Below are 24366 nucleotides of genomic sequence, written 5' to 3' on the forward strand. Positions count from 1 at the left end.
GCAGGAAACCGTTTACATGATATATTTAGAAGTATAGCAAGCGTTGATCAAGATGGAAGCCAGTCCACGTAACGCATGGCACGTCGATGTCTTCGGTTCAAGCTGCGGCCGCTGTCTTCTTCGGGTGTCATTTAGCAATATTGATTTGCTTAATAATTACATAGTAAATAGACAATTGTCGCACAATTTTTTATGGCTGGTGGCACGAACATATTGCCACTGCAAATCTCATAAGGGTGGAGGAAGCATTACCGAGAAAATTCGGGATCGGGCAGCATTCAGTCTTGAAGTAACCTGGAAGCTTCATTTATATAGAGGTCCCTGCACCTGCCCCAACTCTAGAAACCTGACACAGCAGGCGGGTATTCACTGCGTAATGTGGACTTACCCTGGCCTCGCAACATACCTACGCGAGGCCTTGCTGCGGGGTCCTGTCCGCAACCATAAGATCAGCATGCTATTACAAGTGGAATGTGAACATAAGCAACAATACTAAAACGCCTTCATTGTGTCCGGTTGACCCAACTTTTGTATCCTTCACACACACACGCACACACACACACACACACACACACATATATATCTATATATATATATATATATATATATATATATATATATATATATATATATATGGACCAATTCGAATGAAATTTGTTGCATTTGAGAGAGAAAGGTAAATTCTACTGACTGTTGGAAGCGGAATTTAGATTTAGGGCCTGAATTTTGTAACAAAAAATTTCAAAAATACGAAAGTTTGAAAAAATAAGAACCACGAAGTTTACAAATTATTAGCTCTCCGTCAAGAACACATATCGCGGTTCTGTAAACGGCATCCATTAGATCATTCAAAGCGGACAAATTCGATATGTCAATTTATATTTTACGTGAATTCGTTACCTTTTGTAGAAGGGTTCTGCAAAAGCTGTATTTCCATATTACTAAATTTGTCGAGATTCATGTGTAACATATCAATTTTTCCCGCTTTAGATGTACTATTAGATGCAATTCATATAATTGTGGTATCATTTTTCATTGCTGCGTTACAGAGCTGTAAACGTGATAATTTCGTCTAGTGAAAATTTTCGATTTTCGCCTATTTTTAATAAAAATTAGACAAATAAATAAAAAATTCCAAACCAACAGTCACTAGATTTGAAGCTTTTCTTTTAAATGTAACAAACCTCGCCCAATTTGGTGCAGTGGTTGCCGAGAAAAACGAATTTTCCTTTTGCACGTATTTAGATACGAGCACCCGAGCTAAAGCTCCTTAATCTTCGCTGAGGCACCGGGAGCCGCTTGCATGAAGCATTTTACCCTTGGGTACTTGCATACACTTAAGAATACAAAGCTTCGCGCAAGTGGCAGGAAACTTCGGCGCAGGATTTCGCCGATTGAAGAGAAAGGCACGAAGATTTGCGTAATTATTACTCATTTGTCACTCGACAACTTATTGTGCGGCAACTTACTGTTATTTTCGCGATGCTGTTTAATTCCCTGGCAAAAATAACCCCGTGGGAATTGCTTCGCGCGAGCATTCTCTGGATGGAGACTATCCTGTACGCGCGTCTATATTTCGCTAACTTGAAACTAGGAGAAGTGAAGGAGGAATGGAGTTCTACAAGGAATGTCTTCTTGTATATTGTTTCATTCCTGCTTCCTTCTCCCTTTTGTTTACAAGCGGCTCGTTTGGGCGTCACGGTGGACTCAAGGTGTTCCTTTTTGTTCGCTTCTTATTTCCAAGGTGTGCACCACAACCGTTTATTGCGTTTCTCTTGCACCGACGCGCCTGCAATCTCGTACTCACAAATACGGCGACAAAAGTAGCCGCCGCAGATAAAGGCGGAGGCGCACGTCGTACACATACGCCATCGGGTGAAGAGCAAGAAAGTGACATGCTTCGCAGGTTGCGCGACACGAGACGACTCTCCCGGCTCTCGGTTACCCCGGCAACCGAAGTACGCCCGATAAGACGATAAGCGCATCGTTATGCGTGGAGCCAAGAGCACACGTACGGCGGACGTGCACGGTGGCTAGGAAGACCGCAGCAGCATGCAGCGCCGTCGGTCCTCGCCCGGAGCGCCCATGCACCTCCTCTCACCGGAGTTTTGACCAAGCCTACGCACGTGCCGTATGGGTGCAATATGTGGGACGCAAGGGCAGCTATCGGCCTCGTGGTGTTTGCCACGCTGAGTTTTCCACGGGGAAGCGGCGTTGGTGCCTTTCGGGACCGGGCGCCTCGCCTGGAGGGGCACGGGTACACGGATATCATTGTGCGCCTGCCGCACGGCCTGAATCAGCGGGATCCAGGAGAATTCTTCGGTCAGCTCGAGGCAAGTTTAGCATTCAAGTTGGCAGTGGGGCGTTCCTCTCGCACACATCCGCTTTGTGTCTGTTTTGTGCCTGCAAATTACCTCCTCCTCCTCCTCCTAAACTACTATAATAATAATAATAATAATAATGATAATAATAATAATAATAATTAACGTTGTAGCAAATTTATAGTCGTCTGCTTTCTCGCTCGTTAGAATTCATATATTACCCATGATCATTTCTAGTTTAAGTTCGTACAAGAGAGCGCTGCCACAGTAATTACAACATCTTGCTTGGCTATATAAGCCTCGAAGACTGCTTACATGAAGTTTTTCTCCCGTGATTGTCGTTTGTCTAAGTTCTAAAGAGCGCGCTAACGCATTCTATATGTTTCACTTCTGAAGAGTTGTGGAGTAGTCGTTAGGACCTTCAACTGCTTCAAACCAAATGGCTTCAGACAAAAGCGAATGGCCGCTGAAATCTTTCCGTCGACTAAATAAGACAAAAGATGAAGATGTTCGAGTTCCAGGAATATTTCAGAAGAATGCTCAGGCTATCTTGTCGGTTTCTTGTCAGATTCCTGTCAGTTTTTTCAATGCTTCTGCCATCTTGTTAGGCCGGCATGCCAGCAACATTCGCTAGACACTTAATACACCGATTAAGCCAAGACGCGTCGTACATTGCAAATTATGCATGAATTGATTGTGTCTATTTTACTGCGATTTAAAAAGTCATAACAGGGTTTGCTCTGTCTGTCCAACGAGTCCGTTCTGTGGCGCAGCGGCAACCGTCGCTGTGCCGTGATCCATTCATCGTTTATTTACTATAGGATGCAAATACCACACAGAACATTTTACTGCTACAGCATTTAAGTCTTCTGGCCGCTGTCGTCGTGCCGTCATGCCATACGGTCTACAATAAGTTGTTGGGTCATAGATTTGTATTTTTGAGTAGTTTCCTGAGAAAAGCGCCGATCAACATTCCGGCACCCAGAGCAGTTGCTTACATCGCCACGTACTTGTGATTGCTTGTGATTCGTTTCACAAGTGGTGTAAACCACGCCGTATTCGGACATAAAAGAACGCTGAAAACTAGTTAAATGGCGCTCATCTTTCCGTACTTATTGTGCGACGTCCCACGCTGAGCAGCGTGGGTATAAATACTTGGACCTTTCGACAACGGAGACAGGGAGGTCCTCGCACAGGGAGTTGCAACTAGCGGTTTCGTTAGCCGGTGTTGGTGCTTCGCCAAGCAAGTGTTCTCTAACACTCTGAGCCCGTCAGCAATAATTTCAAGAGTGGTTTTCTTTTGAAAGCGCCGATGCTGTCACTGGCACTTGAGCAGAGCAGTTGTTTACATTGGACCGATAGCACACTCACACACTCACCGCCGGTTGTTTGCTTGACAATTTACGCAAGCAATGTTTCTCTGAAGTTAATCAGTATAGGTTAGCTTAGCAACGCGTTAAAAATTCAGATTTCAGCGAAATTCAATACAATTCCCTCATCTGTGCGACCTCACACAACGCAGAGAAGCGGCGGTGAACGCGACTGGCCTTTCACAATGGTGGCAGACCACTCTCCCGCTTACGTCTTAACCTGCCCTTGGAGACACGCCCGCAGCGTGTACACAAGTTGGGCGGCTTAGGCCGTATACTATACATATATAACCTTCGCTGAACGACACCGGTGACGACTGCAGCGTGGTATGCGCGTCTATTCAGTGCTACAGCTTGTGTGTATAGATCTGAACTACGGCAGCTCGCTGCGGATAATTTTTGGGCTTTCTATTAAATACCCAGTAATGGCGCCGTCAGTGCGAACATTTTTGCCCAGCGGCCGGTCTTCCGGGAACTGTTTGATTGACGGCGCTGAGGGGCGTCACTCCATAAGGGACCGATTACAATACAGACCTATCAAAGGCCGACTAAAATATCAATCGTAGTGCACATGCTAGCAGTGCAAGCCATTAAGTTGAAGTTGCAAACCTAGATAGAGTAGAATGAGATACTGTAAGGACTGCAGAATAGTTTTGAAATCGTCAGATGCATCGATGATAATCTCTTTGTAATCTCCCAGTGTGGAGGAACAGCCAAGGACGATAACTTGCCAATTTATACCCTTTTTATATGCTAGTGGTGCACATGACAACGTAAACAGGAACACCTTGTGGAGCATCCTTCGACAGGAAGGCATTGCGGCAGGTACTATAGTGTTTCTAAAGAAAATAGCCCGAAACAGTACTGTTAAGCTAACGTGGGAAGGGAGAATTAATAACGTGACATATAGACAACTGGAAGGGTCTGCGCCAGGGCTCCCATTGTCATCACTGCCCTAAATTTAGGATATATATATGATAAGCATGTGAAGGAAAATAAATGCAGGTAAATTATGGATTATGGACAACGCATTTTATAAGTCGCTGCTGCAGTATCTGTACGAAACGGGCCTGCATGCTTATATTCAGCTCCATTATGACGTTACGCCACGTGGCAACCCAACCGAGAAAAAAAATAAATTACGAGTAGGTTATAATTTTTCGTGTAACGAGCTGGTATGGTGATGGAGCAGTGTATTTCGGCTTTGACGCACGCGGGTGAGATTGCTTGTGAGCCGGTAGTCGGAGAGACGGGGCGCTGAGACGGGCTACTTAAAGGGCTGCAGCAAATAGCACCCCTTCATGTCTGCAATTACTCTCTCTCTCTCTCAGTTGGAAAGATATATAGAACTTCCCGCAGATATCTGGGGAAATGAGGGCAATGTAATCAAAGCAAGAAGGCAAGAGAAAGAGCGTTATGGCAGAACGGCAAATATTAATCATAGTACGAGGTAACGGTTCCCAGGATTATGTTTGCTAACTCCGTGCTGTGCTTAAAATCTGAAGTGCAAGCGAAACTGGAGATTAATTAGAGGGCTGTAAGAAGGCTAGTACTGCGAGTGCATGGAGGAGAATACACACACACACACACGCCCGCGCGCGAGGCAGTATGAAGCAGCACATCAAGACATCGGGTGGGCGTCGTTCGAAGTGCGGGAGGGCTCGATACATCTGCTTCGAAAGACGACTGCGAAAACTGAAGAAATGCGAGTATAAACGGGCGGCTAGATTAGTTAGGTACCTGTATAGGAAAAATGATCACTCAAAGTGGAGAAATATGACCAGGAAACTAAACAGTAAGTATTAAATCGGTGGGACAGCGACAAAGGAAAGGGTGTTAAATGTAAAGGCAGAGATGCACAAATACTGTATCGGATGGGAGCAACGAAAAGAAAGCTAGCCGTGGAACGATGTCAAACAGCACAAAATTAAATCAGAAAATATTTGTGGTTATTCAAAGGACAGTGCCCTAGTGCTCGAAACGAGATCGGCATGTCTGAGAATGCGTAGTTATAGGGATAATAATAAAAAAAAGACTACTTGTGCATAGCGTGTGCAAATGGTGCTGAAACTATTGAGCACATTCAGTTAGAATGTCTGGGTATCCATCCAGCAATCAGTCTTAGCTTTTATAAGGACAGTAAAGGAAACATAAATGAAACTGCTAGGGAGACTAGTAAAAGACAAATCGCAGTCTGGCGGCGCAAGGGAACACGTCAGGAAGGGAAATAAACTTGTATTGTGGCTAATGTAACTCATTGACTACAAATATATTCAAAGATTTAATTGCACCAGAGCCTTTTAAAGAACGCACTTGGCGACATGCAGCGCCTCCCCGTTTCAATAAGAATGAAAATATCATGATGATGATGATGATCATCATCATCATCATCATAAGGTGCGAAAGACTGACCCACGTAAACGGCTTTCGGTCGCCGTTCGTGCCGTCAGCGTTGTCACAACTAGCTTCCAGCGACGCGTTCGCTCATCGGTCGATCGCGTCGGCGTTGTCACCGTGTGTGACTGCGAATGAGCCAGGATTATATGTCGTTGGCACAGAAATTTGTGACTGACTTTGGAAGTGGAACGGCGATCCAGCGCTAAATATGCTGCTTTCCGAGGTGATCGCTGCGGCTGCCACACCGGCGCAGAACCATAAGAAACGCAGGCTGCACACTTACTTGTGGGTGACGCAATCATAAATACAAGCTTTATTTTTTAACATCTACACAAGACAAAATTATCCTGCGCAATGACGTCATGGTAATATCAATATTATTAGGTTCAGTATTTAGAAACCAAACTTGATATCGAATTAAAATGCCGTATAGTTTGTAACCTTTCTACTTACTGAGTGCCACCGTTTTAGACCGGGACACTTGCGGCAGAGTTTACGTAATTCCGAAACTATGAGTTTAATAAACGCGCCTATAGGCAATGCTGCGTCACGTTATATGCCTTATATGCCTCGACGTTCCTGCTAAGGTCGTTCTAAACTGCTAGAAGCACGCTCTTGGGAAACTTTTAACTGGAACGCCACTGTATTTCGTAACAAATTTTAAGGTCGCATACCTCGGAAGTGGTGCTAGTCTTGCGATTTCTGCCAAGCCGACATAACTTCACTACTCCTCCGCTTGAATTTCTTAATTAGAACACGTGCCCTAAAGTTAGGAATTGAAAAGTTAATTAGCATTAGTTAATTAAAAAAAATTATCGGTACCGTCTTCCTTTTTTATTTTTTTGCTGCTACTATCCGCCTAGCCACGTAGTCTATCAGCAAGTGGCAGGGGCCTAAATATGACAGTTTTTTTAGTGTTCGTCATAAAATGAAACATCTAGCAGATACAGTTCTCTTACTAACAGTTCTAGTGTAAGACCTTTTTTTGATAAGAACGCAGGCCTCCATAACTTTCAAATGAAATTCAACATTACTTGAAATTAATGAAAAGAGAATGAAAATGAAATGAAATGAAGAAGAAAAGAGAAATGAGCTACCAGTTTCTTGGCTAAATAGGTATGTGCCACCCCTTGCTTCGGATTTTATGGCACGGAATTTAGACCGACAATTAAAGTGGTGCCAGCGAGCGCAACCCTGTTCTGCCTAATCGAACAAAATGTCAGGACATAAGACCTCTTCATATGTGGGCTCATTAGTATCGCTAAAGCACACAGACATCTTAATTCAAGAGGTCACGATATTCAACGACTTCTCTCATTTTTTTTATCTTTCTTAATTATTCGACCCCGTTTTTTGGCCACCATGGTGGCCACCAGAGTGTCTTACCATGGTGTACGTGGCCAATCCCACAGAATCGGTATGTGCCATTGTGACACACGAGGTATAACATGCTTAAATGTATTTGTATATCTGTCGCACTTCCCTGTGCCATACACCTGTCATCAACATTCTCCCCTCGGCAAACATCATACATCGCCTTCGTCCTCGTGACAGCAGTTACAGGCTACGGCACCGTGCGCGTGTCAGCGAATTCTGCTGCTACAACGCTAACTCAAACAAGCTTTGCTTCATTTATATTACAACACTGCGCGCGATCTGTGCGTCGTTTTTGTGGTATAAAGAACTATTGGAGCATTACTTTAAATAAAGACTAGTTGTTTTTCAGTGCTTTGATATTGCAGTTAGTCTTTCTGACTGCGTCCGCTGCTTGTAAGGCTTTCAAGTCGTTGAAGATGCAGAAACGGTCACATGCGAGCGAAACAACTTTAACTGCAAACGAATTCAAGAGGGCAATGCAAAAAAGGAAGAGCGCTATTTTCTTATGCAAACAAAAAAAAAGCATTTATATTGGATATGACCCTTGACACACTTTTGCAGATTGCTTGGATTTACCATACTCACTTTCTCTGCCTCTCTCGTTCTCAACATTTTTTTTTCTTCCCTTTTTGTGCCGTGGATTCCCCAGAGGCTGCTACGCCGTGCGTCAGGCAAGCTTCTGCAAGCATCTGACGGCCTATGGTACTTCAAAGGCATACGCGTGGTCGTGCCTCCCGAGATGGAGACTCCTCGGAACCTGTTGTTGCAGGACGCCACCTGGGAGCTTTTCAACGACGCCCACATCGTTCTCACCAAGCAAGGCAGCAAGTGCAAGGCTCGACAAAGTAGGGGCTGCGGTGAACGGGGAGACCTCGTGGCGCTGCCCGTGAGCACGCTCGACGCGTCCGTGGACATTGGTGAGAAAATACACTAACGAGCACGGCGCTTCGAGGATTCGCCAGTAGCACTCCACACACACATGATAGCGCCCGACGTGGACTGTGCTGCAACATGTACACCATTGCTAGCAATAACTTGGAGATTGCGGCATCAGCAAATTTTTTTTTTCTGGCACGGCCGAGCCAAACTGTGACATGCAGTCATTGCTCCACCAAGCGTACGTGTGTAATTCTACCACTCGATCTTATGTTTCACGTCTGGGCTGAAAAAAGAAACTGTCTTGGTGGCACCTGTGGTCTTTAAGCTATCTTAAAGTTCACCTTTGTACATGTTACAGAAACAAAATTACATGCCGTATTTTGTAGAAATTCTTTTCGTTTTCCATTCTTTTGGCTTTCATCATTGTCTCGCATGAAGCAGCGCCCCAGCTGGTACCGGGATGTGCTAACGGGCAGGACGGATAGAAAATGAAGAGAATTTGAGGAAGACAACTTTAGCAAAATATTGTCCAAGGACCGGAACAGTGCAGCGATTCTATTGCAACTCTAATAATAATAATATTTGGGGTTTTACGTGCCAAAACTACTTTCTGATTATGAGGCACGCCGTAGTGGAGGACTCCGGAAATTTTGAATACCTGGGGTTCTTTAACGTGCACCTAAATCTAAGCGCACGGGTGTTTTCGCATTTCGCCCTCATCGAAATGCGGCCGCCGTGGCCGGGATTCGATCCCGCGACCTCGTGCTCAGTAGCCCAACACCATAGCCACTGAGCAACCACGGCGGGTGCATTGCAACTCTGAGGCGTAATTCATGAAGTCTCTGGTTTTCAAATGCAGTTTGCCATTGGATTAGTATAACCAACATAATCATTATCTGGCACCTGCTCTTACGAACAGCCTCTATCATGAGAACTTTTGCGAATACGGACACCTTCTTGCGTCTTCAGAGGCCTGAGAGATGCAGCGCCTACACAATGTCACCATAACAGGCAGGTCCAGGGCGGTGAATATGAGTGGAACCGAATCCGCCGAAGATAATTCTTGCGTCTGACCTAGTTGAGCGAATTATACATATAGTTACAAAAGTCAGTACGGCAGGGTCGCTATAACGTAAAACTATTCCAAACTTTTCTATTCCAATTCAGCAATCAGTCCTATGCGATTGGTCAAATACTTTTTTGGACCACCCCCACTTCACCTGTCTGTCACGCGACGTCACGAAAACCGGGATGGCTCCCCATCTGATATGGCGTGTACACACTGATTATGCATGGTTTGAGCGAACAAAAGAAAAAATTGTTATTTGTGATTCGACGCCTTTTCGCCATTACCCCTCGGCTACTGGTCAAAAGTTTTCGGGCAGCACCCACTACACCTGCCTCTCACGCGACGTCAGAAAACCGCAAAAACTCACCGCGTCAAAGTGACGTGTACGCGTTAAAGATGCATTAATATGCCGAACAAAACTGAATTTTATTATGAATAGCCTCAGGCTGCCCCGTTCCGAAAGGAATAAAAGATGGCTGCCGCCGATCACTCAGGCACTGGCTACTCGCACCTACCGGAGAGAGCACAGGTTTATTTGCGTGTAATATAAGTTTTTGCGCAGCCGTGTAACGTTTTCGAGCACTTTCGGCATGTGTACGACCTCGTTCTGCCAGCTATTCTTTGTTGAGGATCCGTTTTAGCGTCATTCTTAAGCTTCCTTTGTATGCCGCCGCTATGTCGACGAGCCACCGCAAGCTAAATAATGGAGAGCGGCCCAATCGCAGACGCCGGCACCACCCTGTTACGTTTCGCCTACGACGCGCGGTAAAGCCGGCGAGGATACAACAGACGCCAGGGCTTCGTTCAAAGCGGCAGACATTTTGGCCCGTTCGGCGCCGCCGCTACGCCTCCCTGCCAAGCGCGTCCCGGCATGTTCCGATGCCACGTGTCTTCATGTGCGTGTGTGAGTGTATGTGCATATTGGTGCCCACGCTTGTCGAAGCGCGGCAGCCGGGGAGAGGAGCTCCCAACAACTGTGAAGCAAGGGGGTCCGAGCGGCGCCGACACGACGGCTGCTCCTCCTTCTCTTCCCATTGTGCCCACGCTTGTCGAAGCGCGGCAGCCGGGGAGAGGAGCTCCCAACAACTGTGAAGCAAGGGGGGTCCGAGTGGCGCCGACACGTCGCTGCGCCACCTTATCCCATTGTGCCCGAGCGGCACAGTCACGTGCTCGTCTATAGAGGGGTTCCTTCTTGCCCTCAACTGCGAGAGTATAAAAGCAGCTGCCCCCGGACGCCAAGAGGGCTCCGATTTCTTCTGTTGAGTAACGTGCTCTCCCGTCTCTCTACTTCGGTCAACCTGACCGCCAACTCTTTGCGATGTTAGAATAAACAAGTTGTTTTGTTGTTACCAGTCGACTCATGCTTTGCCGGGACCTTCGGATGCTTCCAGTTGTACCCCAGGCCGCCAGGCCAACGCTACCCTTGGGGCTTGCGACCCAGGTACAACAACGGGCGTCAGCGCCGAGTTCCCAACAACTCGTACCAGCGGTGCGATTACAACAACCGGTGCCATCGGTGGGATTCCGACAACTGTCTGCCAGCGGTGAGATCGCGACAACGGAGGCCAGCAGCGAAGAGATGCAGTTGACTGTATGCTGAGCAGCTCAACGACCATCCGGGAGCAGTGCAACGAGCCCTGTGTGATGACTGGTTGCCTGCAGCGGAACGACTGCGCTGAAGTCTTGGCTGCGAGGTTTGGTGAGTGCGGGACTTTCTTCTTCTGAGCTTTGCCAGGCTTTTGTTAGTGTCAGAAACAGAGCTGGTAATTGTGGTTGTCGTTGCTGCCGGGTTAGTTTGCGGCAAGACAATATTAGGCAGTAGAGAAAGCAGCATTCAGAGCAGCCATGGATTTGAAGTCGTTGCGCAAACCGAAATTGCTGGAGCTTGCAAGAGAGTTGGGTCTGGATGTCTCAGACAAACTCAGAAAACCAGAACTGCTAAAGGCTATTTTGAGTTAGAAGCTGAGGATGACGAGCTGTCGGAATGCCTTGAGACCATTGAGGAGAGGGCAAAAAGACATGAGCGCGAACTTAAAGAGCAAAAAGAGAGACAGGAGCGCGAACTTAGGGAGCAAAAAGAGAAACAGGAGCGCGAACTTAAAGAACAGAAAGAGAAAGAAGAGCCTGAACGTAAAGAAGAGAAAGAAAAAGAAGAGCGTCAACACGCTTTGGAAATGAAGCGTCTCGAGATAGAGATGGAACGCGCTCGTAATGGAAGTCAGGCACACGGTGCAGGAGAACGAGTATTGTTCAAAATGACTGACCTGATGCGGCCGTTTAAGCTTGGAGAGGACATTGGTTTGTTCCTGGTTAACTTTGAGCGAACGTGCGAGAAGCAGGGGTTCTCTCGGGAAACGTGGCCACAGCGCTTGCTCACTTTGTTACCCGGCGAGGCGGCCGACGTAGTCGCTCGCTTGGATAGAGAGGAGGCAGAGGATTTCGACAAAGTGAAATCGAGTCTGCTAAAGAAGTACAGGCTGTCAGCAGAGGCGTTCCGTCGGAAGTTTCGGGAAAATGAGAAAGGCAGAAGTGAGTCATACACAGAGTTTGCGTACAAGCTTATGTCAAACATGCAGGAGTGGCTCAAAGAAGAGAAAGCGTTTGGTGACCACGATAAAGTTCTGCAGTGTTTCGGGCTAGAACAGTTTTATAGTCGGTTACCTGAGAACGTGCGGTACTGGGTCTTGGATAGGCCAGACGTTTGTACGGTGGCTAAAGCCGCTGAGCTAGCCGAGGAGTTTGTGACGCGTCGGGCTCGCGGAGCTAAGGACGGTCAAAAGGGTGAATTTGGCTCGAAGTTTGAGAGGCCGAAGTTCACGCCCATGAGAGCAAAGGGGAACACACGTAGTGCGGATGCGAGTGAAAGCAGTCCAACAGAACGTAAGGAGACGGCGGCAGCCGAAGCCAAACGCAGAAAGCGGTTCGAGATGAGGCAAGCGCGCGTGTGTTACACGTGCCAGAAGCCGGGTCACTTTTCGGCGCAGTGTCCGGACCGAAAGCGGTTCGAGATGAGGCAAGCGCGCGTGTGTTATACGTGCCAGAAGCCGGGTCACTTTTCGGCGCAGTGTCCGGAAACAAAACCAAAAGTTGTGTTTTTGTCAATATGCAGCACTGACGAGAACATGAAGCTTCTCGAGCCTTACATGCGAGACCTCCTCGTGAACGGGAAAGAGTGCCGAGTGCTTCGCGATTCCGCAGCTACAATGGATGTAGTTCACCCGTCTTACGTAGAACCCGATATGTTCACGGGCGAGTGCGCATGGATCAAGCAAGCCGTGGAAGCTCATAGCGTGTGTCTGCCGGTAGCAAAAGTGCTTATTGAAGGACCTTTCGGAGCGCTTGAGACGGAGGCCGCAGTGTCATCTATGCTGCCCCCCCAGTACCCGTACCTATTTTCGAACAGGTCCGATCTCCTCCTGCGCGAGAAGGGGCTTTTGTTTGGTGAGGCTAGCGTTCAGGCCTTAACCAGATCGAAGGTTCGGGAGCTCGCTGCAAAGGCGGTAGTTGCGGGGCCGACGTTATCAAACAATGAAAAAGGGTCAGAGGCGCAGCAAGCCGATATTCAGAGCACGCCTGAACTGAATAAAATTGAGTCTGTAACGTTAAAGGCACCAGATACCGGAGAGGAAATTGCCGATGCGGGAAAGTTAGAAGAGCTATCTGCAGATTTGCTCATCGCGCCTACGTCAGACGGACTTGATAGGTTGCTAAAAGTCAGCCGGTCGGCTTTGATAGCCGAGCAAAAGAAGGATGGCAGCCTAGAAAACGTGCGCTGCAATGTCAAGGAAGGTATCGCCAAGAAAAATGCTCGCTTTGTGGAAAGAGGTGGAGTCCTGTACCGGAAGTATCTAGACCGCAGAGGAGTGGAGTTCGATCAGCTGATCGTGCCTCAATGCTATCGTCAGGATCTGTTGCGCTTGTCGCACGGGGGTTCGTGGTCCGGACACCTAGGAGTTAAGAAAACTAAGGACCGTCTCTTGCAAGAGTACTATTGGCCAGGGTGTTTTCGGGACGCAGACCATTTCGTGAGGACATGTGACACCTGTCAGCGGGTGGGCAAACCAGGGGACAAATCGAGGGCGCCGTTGAGATTGGTACCTATCATTACGGAGCCTTTTAGACGGCTCGTTATTGATACAGTGGGACCTCTGCCGGTAACAGCCACAGGGTACAGACACATTTTGACTGTGATCTGCCCAGCCACAAAGTTCCCTGAAGCAGTGCCGCTTAAAGAACTCAGCTCAGTTGAGATAGTCAATGCACTACTGTCCATATTTGCGCGAGTTGGTTTTCCTGCGGAAATCCAATCAGATCAGGGCACAGTGTTTACTAGCGCTTTGACGACAACTTTTCTCGAAAGGTGTGGGGTAAAGCTGTTACACAGCTCAGTGTACCACCCACAGTCGAATTCCGTTGAGAAGCTCCACTCCGTCATGAAGCGCGTGTTGAGAGCATTGTGTTTTGAACATCAAACTGACTGGGAGCTGTGTCTGCCTGGGGTGATGTTTGCATTACGGACCGCGCCGCATGCGGCTACGGGGTTTTCGCCAGCTGAACTGGTGTACGGTCGCTCGCTGCAATCTCCGCTTCGCATGCTTCGAGAATCGTGGGAAGGCAGGGGCGACGACCCAGTCGTGGTGGAGTACGTGCTTAAACTCCTCGAACGCTTAAGAAGGGCACAGGAGTTGTCAGGTGAAGCAATGGCAAAGGCCCAGCAGAGGGCCAAGGTTTATTATGATCGGACCGCCAGGGCCCGTCGTTTTGAGGTGGGCGATGAGGTCATGATATTGCGCACATCGCTAAACAACAAACTAGACGTGCAGTGGGAGGGCCCAGCACGAATTGTTCAGAAACTGTCGGACGTTAACTACGTGGTGAGTCTGCCAGGAAAGCGGAAAGCACAGCAAGTTTACCACTGTAATCTGCTCAAACCTTATAGACAAAGGGAAGCAGTGGTGTGCATGATGGTAAACGTTCCTGAAGAGCTTCCGGTCGAGCTTCCGGGACTAAACTCAGTGACGAACAGGAAAGACACCGATCAGGTCATTAGTGACTTAGTCAGTGGAGCATCGCTGTCGCCTGAGCAGAAAACCGAACTACACCAGCTCTTACAAGAGTTTCAAGGTCTGCTCTCTGAGAGGCCTGGTAGGACTTCTGTCCTTACTCATGACATAGAACTTACCTCCCCGGAGCCAGTACGATCCAAGGCGTATCGGGTGTCACCCCGCCAGAACGATATTATGGAGGCTGAGGTAAAGAAAATGCTACAGCTCGGTGTTATTGAGGCAGGTGAGAGTGATTATACCTCCCCTTTGATATTAGTTGAGGTACCGGGCAAGGAACCTCGTCCTTGCGTCGACTACCGCAGGCTTAATTCCATCACTAAGGATCAAATTTATCCGATCCCTAACATCGAGGAGCGCCTTGAGAAAGTTAGTAGCGCTCAGTTTATTTCCACCCTAGATCTTGTCAGGGGTTATTGGCAGGTTCCACTTACAGAAGAGGCTAGTAGGTATGCGGCGTTCATTTCCCCAATGGGAACATTCCGTCCTAAAGTGTTGAGTTTTGGTTTGAAGAACGCGCCATACTGTTTTTCAAGCCTCATGGATAAAGTGTTGCGGGGGCAGCAAGAATTCGCTTTACCGTATCTAGACGACGTAGCGATATTCTCCGCATCCTGGTCTGAGCATATGGCACACTTGCGGGCAGTGCTAACCCGCCTGCGCGAAGCGGGCTTGACAGTCAAGGCTCCCAAGTGCCAGTTAGCACAGGCCGAGGTTGTCTACCTCGGTCACGTGATTGGTCAGGGTCGTCGCCGCCCCTCTGAAATAAAGGTGGCCGCTGTGCGAGACTTCCCGCAACCGCGCACGAAGACCGATATTCGGTCGTTCTTAGGTGTCGCCGGCTACTATCAGAGGTACATCCCCAGGTACTCTGATATCGCGGCCCCCCTGACGGATGCTCTAAGAAAGACAGAGCCGCAAACAGTCGTCTGGGACGAGACAAAGGAAAGAGCTTTTAGCGCCCTAAAGAGTGCCCTAACAAGCCAGCCTGTGCTACGATCGCCAGACTATACAAAAGGGTTCGTTGTTCAGTGCGATGCTAGTGAGCGAGGCATGGGCGTTGTACTGTGCCAACGGGAAAATGGAGAAGTAGAACACCCCGTCCTGTATGCTAGTCGTAAGCTGACCAGTCGTGAGCAGGCGTACAGCGCCACCGAGAAAGAGTGTGCGTGTCTCGTGTGGGCCGTTCAGAAATTGTCATGCTATCTAGCCGGCTCGAGGTTTATCATTGAGACGGATCACTGCCCTCTCCAATGGCTGCAGACCATCTCTCCCAAAAATGGCCGCCTCCTGCGCTGGAGCCTCGCTTTGCAACAATATTCATTTGAGGTGCGTTACAAAAAGGGGAGTCTCAACGTTAACGCCGATGGCTTAAGTCGAAGCCCCTAACGTAGGAATCAGCCTCAAAATTGTTACTGATGTTTTTCTTCCTGAGGCAGGATTTTTAACATATTGCTTTTGTTTAGTGTTTCAAAGTGATGATATGCTTTCTAGTGCAATTTTCCAATTTGTGGACGCGTTCTGAGTGCTGCTAGACTACTGTAAGGAACTAGGCAGTGGTATAAAAGGGGAAAGAGCCTGGCAGGGCTTAGTGAGGGTTGTGCCGTGCTTGCTGACTGAGCGGTTGAGTTTCAGCGTAGTTCTAACTCTGGCCGGGAACGAGAACAAAAATGTGAACTCTCCCGAAGTCACTTTGCAGTGTCCCGTGCGAACCTGAACGAGAGAACGAGGCCTTCTCTGTGCGCTGCGCTCAAGAAACGTCGAGGGACGCCCGACTTCGGTTATGAGCATCATCGAGCGACATCCCTCCGGACAGCGGATGCAGTCCCCTGACCATCGGGATCTCCTTCCCCCGGCGGGGCGGTCTTTTACGTTTCGCCTACGACGCGCGGTAAAGCCGGCGAGGATACAACAGACGCCAGGGCTTCGTTCAAAGCGGCAGACATTTTGGCCCGTTCGGCGCCGCCGCTACGCCTCCCTGCCAAGCGCGTCCCGGCATGTTCCGATGCCACGTGTCTTCATGTGCGTGTGTGAGTGTATGTGCATATTGGTGCCCACGCTTGTCGAAGCGCGGCAGCCGGGGAGAGGAGCTCCCAACAACTGTGAAGCAAGGGGGTCCGAGCGGCGCCGACACGACGGCTGCTCCTCCTTCTCTTCCCATTGTGCCCACGCTTGTCGAAGCGCGGCAGCCGGGGAGAGGAGCTCCCAACAACTGTGAAGCAAGGGGGGTCCGAGTGGCGCCGACACGTCGCTGCGCCACCTTATCCCATTGTTCCCGAGCGGCACAGTCACGTGCTCGTCTATAGAGGGGTTCCTTCTTGCCCTCAACTGCGAGAGTATAAAAGCAGCTGCCCCCGGACGCCAAGAGGGCTCCGATTTCTTCTGTTGAGTAACGTGCTCTCCCGTCTCTCTACTTCGGTCAACCTGACCGCCAACTCTTTGCGATGTTAGAATAAACAAGTTGTTTTGTTGTTACCAGTCGACTCATGCTTTGCCTGGACCTTCGGATGCTTCCAGTTGTACCCCAGGCCGCCAGGCCAACGCTACCCTTGGGGCTTGCGACCCAGGTCCAACAACGGGCGTCAGCGCCGAGTTCCCAACAACTCGTACCAGCGGTGCGATTACAACAACCCTCTTCGTCCGTTTATCAATTTTCAGCGCAGTGGCTCGGCCCCATCGAATCCCTCTCCACTTGAGCGTGCTCCTCGCCTCTTGTGAGCCAATTAGATAAGACAAGCCGCTCAGTGTAGGGAATGTTCGTTTTTCAAGCAAAGTGGCCTCCTATGAACTAGGAGAGCGTTTCATTCGTCTGTTCAGACAGCCCTGTGGGTGACCGCCCGATGCTTGCGTCGACGGTTACGCGAATCTGACGTCAGGAGATTGAAATAAAAACATATTGGAATGGTTTTACGTTATAGGGCCCCAGCATTCGGGAAATATATATTGCTCTGAGTATACGCTTCCTTATTGGTAAGCACAGCGGATGTCATCTCTTCGGGCGTAATGACCGGCTGATGGTGTCAACCAATCGCAGAGAGTTGTAACTTAAAACGTTTGTCGATTGGAATCTTCGTTCCTGTGCATAAAAATGTCGAGCTGTATGATATGTCCGGTCTTTAAGCGTAAATTTTGGTCTCAAATCTCCATTTTGCTTCAACTTACTATCATATATTTCCAAATATTTTTTATTTCTTTGCCGACGGAAATAGTCACGGTGACAACTGCCTAAAGGCCCAATTCAGAAATAATATTCATTCGCAAGAACTGTTTGCCACTGGCCAACCGTCTTCGGTAAAATATCTTCTCCATCACTGTTGGGCGGCGCCTGCTCTTATGCCAGCTGTTACAGAGTAACGGCTACTTTGTAAATACGGGCGCGGGACCTATACTCACAAAGCTTTCGTAGGCTGTAATAGTTCGTAAGAAGAGATGCTCGCCAGCAGCGACAGCAAAGATGTTTTTAGCGGAGGTTGCTGGCTAGTGGCACACAAATTTTTCGAAGAGAAAGCGTTCTGCATTGGGCCCAAGGCACGTTTTTCGAGGCAGGCGTATAGACGAATCACACCACATTCGTTCTTCGAAGCGAAATTTTCGTCACCGGTGTGAATATTCTAAATTCGAGCAATTACAAGGCAGCGAAGCCGATATGAAAATTAGGTTACATTCATCGCACAGGATAGCAAGTGCTCCCGCGTACGACGAATTTCATAAAAGTAACAAGACCTAACCGACAATTCAGAAGTGAGGCTTAAAAAAGTACGTCTGAAGTGCAGTTACGTGTGCAGTCACGGCTCAATGACACTCATGTTACCGCAACGGATAAAGGTGCCCTTTACACTTTAGCCGATAAAATGCACTAACTCGTCATCATATAGTTACGGGCCAGTTCGTGTAAGTTATAGCCGTGGGAAAGTAGTGTAAGTAATAATTTGTAGACGTGAGTAAAACTACTCAATGTTTGTTTCAAAGGTGCACCAAGAGCCACACTTTGTCCGCTGAAGTGGCTAACCCTTGAATGACACTGTGCAGCCGGGTCCCTAGCATTTAGTTGAATATCAATTTTGCATTTATTTTCCATTGGGCGTCATCTTGCGTAAGTCGAATAAATACCATATCATTCCATATATCTCCACATTATGCGAGGACAACATCGTACTTCCTCTCCCCTGTGTTAAGTCTAAAGGCTCACAACTATAAATAATGTAACTGCACGCCATTCTCGATTCATACATGTCTATAGAGTGTCACTCACTGGCACACCGGACAATGTGGTTGAAGGCATTGTGATGCCTGCGGTTCAATTTCTTAATGCTTAATTCACATTTAGCTGGGGGAGAGATGGCGAACTTCCCAGGGCTGAGCTTCTGGTGCACCCTAAAGGAAGAGAAAAAAAGTCAAAATCAATCGGGAATGCTCCACAGTCACCTTCACCTCCACAGTCACCGGCCTATCCCCGTTGTTAGTTTGGGTCACTCTGTCCTGCGACGACGGCGGCAACCACGAGGACAAGGCCGACGACAGGAACACTAGGCATCTCCCATGATTAGCTTTGAAACGGCATAATTTATCATCTTACGCAGGAACCGGCTAGCCCATCGCGCTACACGTGACTATATGAACCATGGTTCCAATGTTCTGTGCTACATGTGGTTAAGGGAGTATAGGCTGATAAAATATTAAAGTTTCAAAGCACAAGGAAGTGAACATTGCGTTCATTTGTTTATGCACTCGTGTAGCGAGGTACGATGAGAGTATGTGATACAAAGTACGTTTCATAGGAACCATTTGCATGAGTTAAAAGGAATAAATTTAGCCAAATATTCTTCGGCAACAAGTTTTTACTTAAGATCAGTCTAACTTACCAACTTGGCCGGTCATTATTGAGTGTGGTGCGGATTTACAGTGCCAATTCAGCGTCATGCATCACAGAAATGCTTGCCGCCCCTCATTCATTTCCGAAAGCTGTTTCCCTGCGTAATAAACGTCAACATGTTTGTGCTGCACTCGGTATACAAATACCTGTGTAAGGGTGCCAGAACCGCCAATGACATATTCAAGTTTGCTTGCAACATTTCTTGAACCCTTGAAAGTGTGTACACGTTTCAGGGACAACAGCAAAATGGAGTCAAAAAAAGATTAAAATGTCTGCTCCTCAATTTATTCGCATATTACTTTATAGCCTCTGTACAAATTTGTACGGCAACAGGCCTTGAGAATAGACGCAGCTGCAGCCTTAAACATGCGCATGCATGTTTGACGCCAAAGTTTTCTTTCTGTTTGAAACTTTCTCTAGATGCAGCAGCGTCCTCAGTCGTTCGCAGCTGGGCCCAGTTTCGCTACGGGGTGTTTGAAGAGACGGCGTTCGGTTCCAGGCCGCAGTGGTGCTTCTACGACGGACATTTCTGGCGTCCCACCGGCTGCTACACGACGAATGTCACTGCACGGTAATTAATTCGCGCGAAGAGTAGCAGCGAATGGGGTTGTCATTAAACTGCGAAAGAGGTCATCAGTCACTGAAACGAAGAATAAATATGGGAACTGCCCCATAGTATCTCTCGCTCGCAGTGGTTGGTCACCCACCTCGCAGCTCAATTCACAGTGCTAAACAGGTCACTGGTCAATCCATTTTTTTGCATTATAAGTTTTCGCACTATTATCATTATTTCCAGTCGCCCATCTTGCACTCATGCAACGAATGATTAATTGAGTGGCCTAGTTACGTACCCCGCGGCTCACTGTGTCGAGGATGAAGCAATGAGCTGCAAATACTGCAATGACCTGTTGCAGTTACCTAATTGGTGAACCTAATTAGCAGGAATTATTCTTATTAGGGTAATAAATGTAATTTTAATTAATCTGAATTAGAGCTAAGTCATGTAATATCAAGCAATTTTCATTACACTTATTAACGTTTATTCGACATAAATAATATCATCGTAATTATTCTTGATTAGGCCTAAGGGAGCCTAATTACCTTTAATTAATCCTGATTAGTCCTCATATAATATTTATCAAAATAATATTTAGTTAATCTTAAGTACGTTTATCAATCTTAAGTAGGTTTAATTATGTAACCATATTTACTACTGAATATGCAAATTAGGTTAAACTAAACAAATTCAATTAACCGCACGATTCATAATTATCATCAATTAATCATCGTTACGTTCAAGTAATTGCATAATAATTAATCTGCGTTATGCCTACTTACATTTCATTAGTCTTAAGGAGCTTCATTTAGGCTTAATTAATTTCATCATAATTATCTTATTAGTATTTTATTAACCTCCATCACTCTTAATGCATCTTCAGTACTCACTATACATACAGTCACAATCACAAATCTGGGTAGTCATACGTAGTCATACGTAGTCATTCTCATACATAGACCTTTTTCGCGGAGTAGTTTAGAACGGACACGGCGCTTTTGATGGCGCCCCGCATGTATTTTTAACATACCTGATTAACGCAAGCAAGCTAGGTAACTTTTGTCACCGCTCCGTTTAAAAGGGGATGCCAATAAATCATCATCATCATTGCACGACGCCTCAAGCGCGCACGGAATGCGAAACCAATACCACTTCTGCCCTGCTACTATGCGATCAGCTGTCAGAAATGCATCTGGGCAATTGCTAACGTACTGTTTTCCATTCATGCTTCAAAATGTGGAACGGTAGAGAGACGACATATGCAGTAACTGGCTGCGAAGATCGTGACTGGCATATTAAGGCGTGGAACCAATCGATGTGGCCAAGTTAGCAGACCTCTGCTGCACAAAGTGTGCGTGTGTTGCCGGCCCTTCGCGATGCACGGCTTTCCTCTAGGATGAAAAAATTCACTCATACGCCAGCGTAGTGTCACTAACCTCCAAAGAAAGAATTTCAACCCCGGAACGTAGGCAAGAGTGAGTACCGCTCGTTACTCAGTGACAAAACTAGTGGCAACGCTTTTATATTAAGTTTCTCGCACGTTATCTACGCATAGACCGCAACTCACACTTAAATTAACGCCCACTCTGTCGTCCGCTTATCAAGAATAAGTGAATGGACTCGCTCTTGAATCAATGCGCCGAAGCATGGGTGACGGAATACACCGAGAGCACAACGAATGTTCGACGCTGAACGCTTCGTGACGGTTCGCAGAGCAAGCGAGTGACTAGCGATAATACATCTTTGCTACAAGATATTACAAAGTAGAGAATATCTGCATTCCAAGTTTTGTACGCGGCAAGAACAATTCTACCACAACTGAGCGCAGCCACGAGCGATTAGGCAGAAAATAAATAATCCGATAGCGACCGCACAGAGAAACGTTATGCTGAGTCAGAAACATGATAAGCCGCAGCTTCAAAGTGATTGGCAAATAAGGAATGAAGAGCAAAAGACACTAATCCTAATTTACCTCAGAAGAGGAAAGTATGGACAGCTTGGAATGTATTTCTAGCCCTGCTTCCTGTACAAGTCTGTACACGGGGCTCGCACTGTTTGGACAAGGCGTAATGAGCTTCGAAAGCGCATAAATCCTTACATGTCGTCTGAAGCTGTGACGAAAGCTTCGTGTCGTCCGCCCAATCAGCGTCTACGATATCCGCGCCCAAACAGAGGTTTTCCGAGGCGCACCGAGCGTCACGCACCACCATTGTAAGTAGGGAGGCAACGGAGACAGCTGAGACAAGCAACAGATACTTCACCACATGATCCATGATGGCGACGCGCATGGGATCGCCGTCAAAAGGGTCTATACCCTCATCAGACCCGACGTATACCTATGGAGCGCGTCGTGTCCCGCGTTACAGACAGACGGACGGATATATTTCCGAGGGAAGTAGCCCTAGAATGCTTACGTATTAAATATGTGCAGAAACCATCTAGGATGATTGTCTACAAATGTAAGCGAATAGCCCGAATGAACGAGCAAGCGAGCGAATGAACGAACGTGCTAGCGAACAAACGAGCAAGCCGACGAACGAGCGCGGGAGTGAGTGAACTAACGCATGTGTTACTTGGCGAGTCCCACCACCGCCCATCAGCCACCGACAAACAACAAAACTGGGCTAAAGAGGCAAAGAAACCAATCCGCTTAAAAAGGGAAGAGATTGGAGCGGGATCGTAACGAAAATATAGAGGCACGAGAAAATCCGATTTTGATTTCGGAATGCATCTACAGTGCGCTGTTCGATCTAGAACACAGATTATCGGCCATCTTCTTTACGTGTAAGCGCCTTGCGTGAAAATGTATGCCGCACAAGTGCGAGCCTTTTTCGTTCGTGTCAATCCTTACTCATTGCGGCGACTCAATGATGATGCGTTTCCAAAATTTTCTATTCCAATTCTGCAATCAGCCCTCCGCGATTGGTCAAGAACTTTTTTGGACCACCTCCACTTCGCCTGTTTGTCACGCGACGTAACTAAAACCGCAAAAGCTCCTCATCTGATATGACGTGTTTACATTAATCATGCATGGTTGCACCGAAGAAAAGAAAAAGTTACTGCTGATTCGACGCCTTTTCGCATTAGCCCTCTGCTATTGGTCAAAAGTTTTCGGGCTGCACCCACTTCACCTGCCTGTCACGCGACGTCACAAAACGGCGAAAACTCGCCGCGTCATAGTGACGTCTACGCGTTAAAGATGTTTAAATATGCCGAATAAAACTGGGGCCCTGTAACGTAAAACTATTCCAATATATTTTTATTCAAATCTCCTGACGTCAAATGTGCGTAACGGCCGACGCAAGCATCGGGCGGTGACCCGCAGCGTTGCCTCAACAGCCCAATTAAACGCTCTCTTAGTTTATAGGAGGTCACTTTTGTTTGCTTTCAAAACGAATAACATTGCCTACATTGACTGGTTTTTCGTTTGTAATTGGCTACCAGGAGGCGAGGAGCACGCTCAAGTGGAGAGGGCTTCTATGGGGCCGAGCCAGCGCACTGAAAATAGATAACCGTATCAAGAGGGTGCTACCGGCGGCTGCGATTGGTACGCTTTCCCTTACTTCGTGGCGGCGTGCAAAATCGTGGCGGCGTGCAATGGAAGGCTAAGAATGCCGCTAAAACGGATCCTCAGCAAGGAAGAGTTGGCAGAGCGAGGTCGTAAACGTGCCGAAAGTACTCGAGAACGTTACACGGCCACGCTAAAGGTTTTATTGTACCCAAATAAATCTATGCTCTCGGGCAGGTGCGAGTAGCCAATGCCCGAGCGATCGGCGGCAGCCATCTCTTATTCCTTTTGGAACGGGGCAGCCTGTGCCTATTCAGAAAAAAAAATCAGTTTTGTTCGGCATTTTTAACGCGTACACGTCACTTGAACGCGGTGAGTTATCGCGGTTTTGTGATGTCGCGTGACAGGCAAGTGAAGTGGGTGCAGCCCGAAAACTTTTGACCAATAGCGGAGGGCTGATGGCGAAAAGGCGTCGAATGAGAAATAACTCTTTTTATTTTGTTCGGTCCAATGATGCATAATCAGTGTGTACACGTCATGTAAGATGGAGAGCTATCGCGGTTTTCGTGGCGTCGCGTGACAGACAGGCGAAATGGGGGTGGTCCAAAAAAGTTTTTGACCAATCGCGGAGGGCTGATTGCAGAATTGGAATAGAAAAGCTTGGAATAGCTTTACGTTATAGCGCCTCTGAATATTTTTCTGAATAGCCCCAGGCTGCCCCGTTCCGAAAGGAATAAAATATGGCTGCCACCGATTGCTCAGGCACTGGCTACTCGCACCTTCCGGAGAGCATGGGTTTATTTGCGTAACTTTTTGCGTGGCCTTGTAACGTTTTCGAGCACTTTTGGCATGCTTACGACCTCGCTCTGCCAACTCTTGTTTCCTGAGGATCCGTTTTAGCGACATTCTTAACCTTCCGTTGCACGCCGCCGCGATTTTCGACAAGCCACCGC

General features: G+C 47.6%; 1 protein-coding gene across 3 annotated transcripts in view; it reads left to right on the top strand.

Annotated features, from left to right (window-relative positions):
* The first annotated feature begins 2008 nt into the window (after nt 1–2008).
* LOC142587809 (calcium-activated chloride channel regulator 1-like) overlaps nt 2009–24366 on the top strand; it is a 94994-nt gene continuing 72636 nt past the window's right edge. For all 3 annotated transcript variants that reach the window (XM_075699100.1, XM_075699092.1, XM_075699108.1), the window contains exons 1-3: nt 2009–2333; nt 8115–8382; nt 19770–19920. In XM_075699100.1, coding sequence (XP_075555215.1) covers nt 2145–2333; nt 8115–8382; nt 19770–19920 — 608 coding nt within the window. In that variant the 5' untranslated portion in view covers nt 2009–2144. The remainder of the gene's footprint in view (nt 2334–8114; nt 8383–19769; nt 19921–24366) is intronic.

The sequence above is a fragment of the Dermacentor variabilis genome, chromosome 1 (genome assembly GCF_050947875.1).
Source record: "Dermacentor variabilis isolate Ectoservices chromosome 1, ASM5094787v1, whole genome shotgun sequence".
NCBI lineage: Eukaryota > Metazoa > Arthropoda > Arachnida > Ixodida > Ixodidae > Dermacentor > Dermacentor variabilis.